Source organism: Sceloporus undulatus, chromosome 7 (assembly GCF_019175285.1).
Source record: "Sceloporus undulatus isolate JIND9_A2432 ecotype Alabama chromosome 7, SceUnd_v1.1, whole genome shotgun sequence".
Classification (NCBI taxonomy): domain Eukaryota; kingdom Metazoa; phylum Chordata; class Lepidosauria; order Squamata; family Phrynosomatidae; genus Sceloporus; species Sceloporus undulatus.
Window position 1 is genome coordinate 49,071,864 of NC_056528.1, and position 6,885 is coordinate 49,078,748.

Sequence of the window (6,885 nt, forward strand, 5' to 3'; positions counted from 1 at the left end):
ATGTTGCAATGCATTAGAATGCATCATAGCACCAAAGAAAGCAAAAAGGGAGGAGAGATTCTCATCCAGATTCTGCACTTGCAATGAAATCCCTTGTGATTGGGCGGGCCATAAATAAGTCATTATTAATATTATTATTATTGCAAAGCTTAGCATTCTTTTCAAAGCATTTAAAAAAGATGCACCATGTAATAATAATAATAATAATAAATCCCTTTCCCTCCCTCCAAAAAAGCAAAATCTGCTAAACAAAAAGCACCAACATCCTTTCCACCTCAAACAACCTTTGATACAAATTAGCATTGACACGAAATGAAAGCAGTTTGCTTCGCCGGAAGCGAGAGTGAAAGCCTGGCTCCGCTTTGCATTGTGGGACTTGTAGTCTTTGCAACCCTCCAGAAGCTGGGCTGCTGCAAAGCCCCGGACTGCAAATCCCGAGAGGTTTTGCAAGCTCCCTCTCCTCCTGCTGCTGCTGCAGTCTTTGCACCCAGAGCCCTGTTGGGGGCGCCTCCATTTGGGTCCATTGTACTGGATCCCCCTCCCTTTCCCTGGCATTCATTGTTGGTTGGGTCCATTCCTCGGGAGGTTTGCAAGCTGGAGGGCAGGCAGCATGGCTGAGGAGCAGGAGATCATGTGCAAACTGGAGAGCATCAAGGAGATCAGGTAAGAAAAGCCTCCTCTCCATCCCTTTGGGACATGCATGCATTGGAGGGGGCTTAGGAGGCAAGAGCTGCAGCATCCTCCCCATTTCTCCAACAGCAGCTGGAGGAAGACAATAACATCCAGCATCCACAAAACAGTGGCCCCTTTCTTCAGCCAACCAAATTTTGGCTGTTTAGTATTAATGCCTTCCTCCAGTTACAATTCAGGGCTAGCTGTGTTAGTCATATAGGAAAACAACATGCACAAAACAGGCATCCCTTTCTGCAGCCAACCAATATTTGGTCATATAGCATTAATGCCCTCCTTCGGTTATTGTTCAGGAGTAGCATTGTTGGCCGTGTAGCAAAGTGCAACATCCACAAAACCGGGATATCTTTCTTTGGTCGACTAGTTTTTGGCCATATAGCAAACCAGGTTTGGCCAAATAGCATTAATGCCCTCCTCCAGTTACAATTCAGGGCTAGCTGTGTTGACCATATAGCAAAGGACAACAGGGATGCCTTTCTTTAGCCAACCAATATTTAGCCATATAACAAACCAAGTTTTGACCATAAAGAATTAATGCCCTTCTCCAATTATGGTTCAAGGGTAGCCTTGTTGACCGTATAGCAAAGTGCAACATCCACAGAACAGTGATACCTTTCCTGAGTTCTCCAATGCAAGTCCCACAGCAGCTGGAGAGGACAAGAACACCCAACATCCACAAAACAGTGAGCCCTTTCTTCGGCCAACCCTTTTTGACCATATAGGAAACCAGGTTTTGTACATATAGAATTAATGCCCTCCTCCAGTTACTATTGAGGGGTAGCCTTGTTGGCCATATAACAAAGGACAACATCCATAAAACAGGGATATCTTTCTTCAGCCAACCAATTTTTGGTCATACAGGCCTGTTACAGACTGCCCAGATAAAGCTGCTTCGGGTCTCTTTGGAGGTATGCTCTTTAAATGATGCATGCATCCTAAGAGTCCGGAGGTCGCACCAAAGCCACACTCAGTTCCTAAGCACTGGAGTGCCGCTTTGGTGCAGCTTCCGGATTCTTAGGATGCATGCATCATTTAAACAGCATACCTCCAAAGAGACCCGAAGCAGCTTTATTTTGGCAGTCTGTAACAGGCCATAGCATGTATGAAAAGGAAGGCATTAACTGCTTCTAGCTTTTTCACTTGGTCTTTTTCAAGACTGCTCAAGGCTTCCAGTGCCCAAAACGATATCTGAGATGAATCAGCCGTCTCGATCTGCTGTATATGAAATCAAGCCTGTGACCTACTTACGCGAATATGAAATGTTCTCAGTCTTCTATGGTATAAGGCAGAAGGCTTTCCCCATTGTCTTTGCTAGTTGGGATCCTTTGTTTGGAGGTGGGAGTCTTTGGGTTTAGGACCTTCTGAATAAAGCGGGCCCTTGGTATCCATTGGGGTTTGGACTCAGAAATAAATAAGGATTGGAGAACTTATAACTGTCCAGATTGAGCCAACATAGCATAGCAGTTTGAAGTTGGACTATGACTCCGGAGATCAGGGTTCGATTCCCGCTTGGCCGTGAAACCCACTGAGTGACCTTTGCCAAGTCACATACTCTCAGCCTCAGAGGAAAGCAATGGCAAACCTCCTCTGAACAAATCTTGCCATGAAAAGGTTTGCCTTTGGGTCGCCGTAAGATGGAACTGACTTGAAAGCCCACAACAACAATAGCTCCCATCATCCATAGCCTGCCTGAAGTGTGATGGAAATAGTAGTTCATCCATCTTTGAAGGATGAAAGGGTACTTGATCTTGATGGAGAGACAGGGTATAAACAAAATTATTTAATTATTACTATTCTTATTATTATCATTCATCTCTGTTCTAAATGAAAGCTTATAACCCTGCTGGTTTTCAAGTTCCTATTTGTCCAAAGCTCTTGGGAATGAAATCAAGGTGATGCTGGCTGGTGCATGGAAATTATCTTTCACCCCCTTTCGCTGCCCTTTTGGCTTCACAGAGAAAGCAACTGTAGGGTTTTCACACTAGTCCGGGTTGCTGGTGAACCCATAATGAGAACGGGGTTGTATTTTCCTTTCCTCTTTCTGATCATCTCCACAGCATTTGAAATGAGAGGACTTCGGAGAGAGCCGGCGGCTCAAAGGGATGCCATGGCTTCCTGCTGCTGCGAAAACCTTGGTGCTAATGAGGTGCTCCAAAAGAGAAGACAAGCAGAGACAAAAATGAACAAAGTGGCGCAGTGGTCGCAATGGTTAGCAAAAGATGTGCAAGAGCCACTGCTGAGAGCTAGCAGGGAGGGATGGGAGTTCTGTGGCTGGACCCTTCAGCCCTAATATCCTCTTGGTTAGTTCCAATTCAGATTTAAAATCTTCAAGAGAGGATCTTGTCCCTGTCCTGCTGCTTTTCTAGGTTTGCTTGGTGTGAACAAGGCACAGGGCCTTCCTGGTGGCTGCTCCAAAGCTTTGGATCTCCTTCAACTAGGGAGGTTCTTCTTTTGCCAGCTAGTTAAAGCTTTTCCTATTGCTTTAGGTTTTTAGGAACTGACATGACCATCTTCTTTGCTTCCAGTAGCAAACCTCTGAAGGAAACCAAATGCCCCATTTGGTGGTAGAAACTCTTCATGAGTTCAGAGAAAGGACTTTCCCAGCCCTACTCAACGAAACTGGGAAATGAACCTCAGACTCACATCCATCTTTGGTTGCCATTTTTGGGTGATTTGCAGTCCCTTTTTTCTTTTGTTTTGTCTCTGATCTTGTCTGCCTTTGTTCCTCCACCTTCTTCTTTGCAGGAATAAGACTCTGCAGATGGAGAAGATCAAGGCCCGCTTGAAGGCTGAATTTGAAGCGCTAGAATCGGAGGAGAGGCACCTGAAGGAATACAAGCAGGAGATGGACCTCCTGCTGCAGGAGAAGATGGCGCACGTGGAGGAACTGCGCCTCATCCATGCCGACATCAACGTTGTGAGTGACGGCCAGAGGTTGCATAGACTAGGTTGGGGTGGGAAGGTTTCCATAATCACTCAGGCTGAGAGTAAGCCCCTTTTTCAGCTCCCAGAAGCCCTAGCTAGCTTGGCGCAACACTCAGGAATTCTGGGAGCTGAAGTCCAAAACATCTAGAGGAGCAAAGTTTGGTGTAGAGGTAGTCCATTGCAGAGTCCATTGCAGAAGTCCAGCCTTGAGATTTCCAGTGTTACCGTCCTTAGATCCTTCAGGTACTTGCTCTTTAGTTCTCTCTCCTAAAGATGTAACTTAATGTCAAATAAACGGAATATTGTGTGGGTCTCTTGCGATGGCCAGATGTCCCCAGAGAAGGGACATGCTCAGCCAGTGTCACTTTCCTTCTGTTCTAGATGGAGAACACGATCAAACAGTCTGAGAATGACCTCAACAAGCTCTTGGAGTCCACCCGGCGTCTGCATGAAGAGTACAAACCTCTCAAGGAGCATGTCGATGCCTTGAGGATGACTTTGGGCTTGCAGAGGTTGCCAGATCTGTGTGAGGAGGAAGAGAAGCTCTCCCTAGAGTAAGCCGATGTTTGCATTCTGTAAAGCCTTGAGAGGGAAATTGTCTGGTGCAATGGGTATAGCAGATCCTGCAACCATGCACTTCTGTTTTTCTTAATGGCAAACGGAGGGGTGTAGGGTTTCCAGATCTCCAGACCTGATTATGGATATCTCTGCTTGGTTTTTCCTTCTTGGTCCAGTTACTTTGAAAAGCAGAAAGCTGAGTGGCAGACGGAGCCACAGGAGCCTCCAATTCCAGAATCCTTGGCAGCAGCAGCTGCAGCTGCCCAGCAATTGCAAGTCGCCAGAAAACAGGACACCAGACAGACAGCAACCTTTCGACAGCAGCCGCCACCCATGAAGGTAAGGATGGGCGTTTGAGCCACCAACTGATGCCAGCTGTAAAGCAAAACGTTAGCGCATGGGGGGGCTCATGGGAGGCCTTTTCTGTGCCAAGACTGAAAACAAGCCTGTTATTTGGAAAAGGCACACAAACATGGGGGTGGAGTGGGGCACATGAGCTTTCTGGGGGGTGATAGGAGCATGCTGTGTCTGTGAAAGCAGGCCATTTGGGGACATTGTCACCCTTCTTCCAGTAGGATGAGTGCTGAGCTGGTGTCGAGGCAGAAGCCAGAATTGCCCGCCTTAATGGGAATACTTGTACAACTAGCCCCTGGTATCTGTTGGGGTTTGGTTCCAGGATCCCCCCATGGATGCCAAAATCCATGGTTGCTCAAGTCCTATGATATACAATGGCATAGTCCAATGGTGCCCCTTATATAAAATGGCAAAATCAAGGTTTGCTTTTTGGAATTTATATATATTTCTTAGAATATTTTCAAGCCATGGATATTGAGCACTGGCTATACAGTACATATATTTCTGTGCACTGATAATGTGCGTGTGCATCCGTTTGGAGGAGCGTCTGATCAAAGGAGCCACAATGACAATCTGTACTTGTACAGTGGGCCCTTGGTGTCCGCTGGGGTTTGGTCCTAGGAACCCTCCACCCGTGGGTACCAAAATCTATGGTTGCTCAAGTCCCATTATATACAACGGCATAGTAAAAGGGTGTCCCTTATATAAAATGGAACTTATATATATGCCGTGTATGGCATGCCCACGTACGGTGCGGGCGCACTGCATTTATTTTTGAATATTTTAAAGCTGTGGATGGTTGAATCCGTGGATACGGAGGGAATCAGTGGATACGGAGGGCTGACTGCGTTTTCTTATGCAATGGTTTTGTGTTGTTTTCAGGCTTGCTTGTCGTGCCATCAGCAGATCCACCGGAACGCACCCATTTGTCCTCTGTGCAAAGCCAAAAGCCGGTCCCGGAACCCCAAGAAGCCCAAAAGGAAGCAAGATGAATGAAAAGGCAGTTGGAGGAGGAACCCTGTGACCCGTCGTACCCGTCCCTTTCCGGTAGAACTGTACTTGTGACCCGAATTCACCCCAAGGCAAAACAAGAGTGTGATTTGAGCTTCTTTTTTTAAATAATGTGATGTAAGCACAACTGTTTTGTTGGGGCTTAATTCTTTTTTATGATTATTATTTTGGTCTAGTCTTGGATCCTTTTGCTTTTTAGGAAAGTATTAATGGTGCTACATAGGTAACCTGTTGGTCGTCCCTGTTGTTGGACTCACAAATAAGTCCTGTACCAGGCTTCGGGTGAAGGTGGAAGGACCTTTTGTACAGGGAAAATGAAGGATGGCCTCTGTCCAGTTTACATTTCATCTTTTATTTAGTAGATAGACTGAAGACTTTTTTCTACTCATCTCGCAAACCTGCCCTTGCTTCCCATTCCCCCTTTTTGCTTTTGATGGCTACGGTATTTTTGTACTGAGGTTCTACTTTTCCAGTCGTCTCCAAAGCTTGAGAATCTTTCATGGGAGAAATGTGTATTCATGGAGTGCGTAATGTTTGCTTACTCTTGTTTTAGTTCCCCCGCCTTGCCGGATATGTCTCCTTGCTTTTAAAAAGGCAAAATAGTGAAGTTTGGTGCTTAAGAGAATCCATGCTTCTGCATAATCTGTGTACAGTGATTGTTTTTCTAATGAATTCAGCAACTTTGCTCCCTATCTCTACCTTGTCATTTTTCCTCCTTTTGCATAATGTTTAACGGTGTTTCCAGTCATGGAACAACTGCAAATACTTACTGGAAATACTGGGAATTGAACTGGAATTCAAAATGGGAGGAAGAGATGCTTCTTTAGCATTGCTCACTGTGAGTTGTCCCTGCTGAATTCAAAGAAAGTCTTGACTAGCAAAGACCTGGGGCCCTTTCACACACGACACAAATTGTATTGCAATTGCATTGCTGTGATCCCACTTTAACTGCCATGGCCTACAGTCAGAGTTAAGGCAACTCACTGGTGTAATGATAAACAGATTCAAAATGTACTTTTTAGGGCTCACACATTAACCCTAACATTCACTTTAAGATGATGATTAATAAATAACTTAGGTCCAGAGAGGTCTTTCTATCTGGATTTTTTGCAGATTGGGGAGGAGGAATCCTGCTTCATGGTCAGCTGGCAGACCTCCTTTCTGCTTGGTCTTTCAGAAGATGCCGCAGGTTACTTTTCTGTACATATTAAGAGATTAGAACTTGGTGGCCTTGTTGACAACATTTCAGGTGGCAGCAGACCCTTCCAGACTGGACAAATGTCTCTGGAGGTTTTGTTGTTTGTTGCTGTGGTTCTTGAGTTTCTTTACAGTATATATGTATATCCA

General features: G+C 45.4%; 1 protein-coding gene across 2 annotated transcripts; it reads left to right on the forward strand.

The window, feature by feature from the left end:
* The first annotated feature begins 384 nt into the window (after window positions 1-384).
* ZC4H2 (zinc finger C4H2-type containing) lies at window positions 385-6,623 on the forward strand. Of its 2 annotated transcripts, none has more exons than XM_042480557.1 (5): window positions 385-663; window positions 3,436-3,607; window positions 3,997-4,169; window positions 4,350-4,512; window positions 5,410-6,623. In XM_042480557.1, exons 1-5 carry the CDS (start codon window positions 611-613, stop codon window positions 5,521-5,523), a joined length of 675 nt encoding a protein of 224 aa, XP_042336491.1. In that variant the 5' UTR covers window positions 385-610; the 3' UTR covers window positions 5,524-6,623. The 2 variants fall into 2 exon arrangements, with proteins under 2 accessions (XP_042336491.1, XP_042336489.1); XM_042480555.1 differs by lacking the exon at window positions 385-663 and adding an exon at window positions 1,781-2,898.
* Window positions 6,624-6,885: the final 262 nt, after the last annotated feature.

What these genes read in the sequence shown, in the direction of transcription:
- ZC4H2 (XM_042480555.1), top strand. Translation starts at nt 2,600, where the DNA reads ATGGAAATTATCTTTCACCCCCTTTCGCTGCCCTTTTGGCTTCACAGA. An exon ending in GTGGCGCAGTGGTCGCAATG is followed by an intron (nt 2,899 to 3,435) that starts GTTAGCAAAAGA and finishes TCTTCTTTGCAG; the next exon opens with GAATAAGACTCTGCAGATGG. An exon ending in AGCAGCCGCCACCCATGAAG is followed by an intron (nt 4,513 to 5,409) that starts GTAAGGATGGGC and finishes TGTTGTTTTCAG; the next exon opens with GCTTGCTTGTCGTGCCATCA.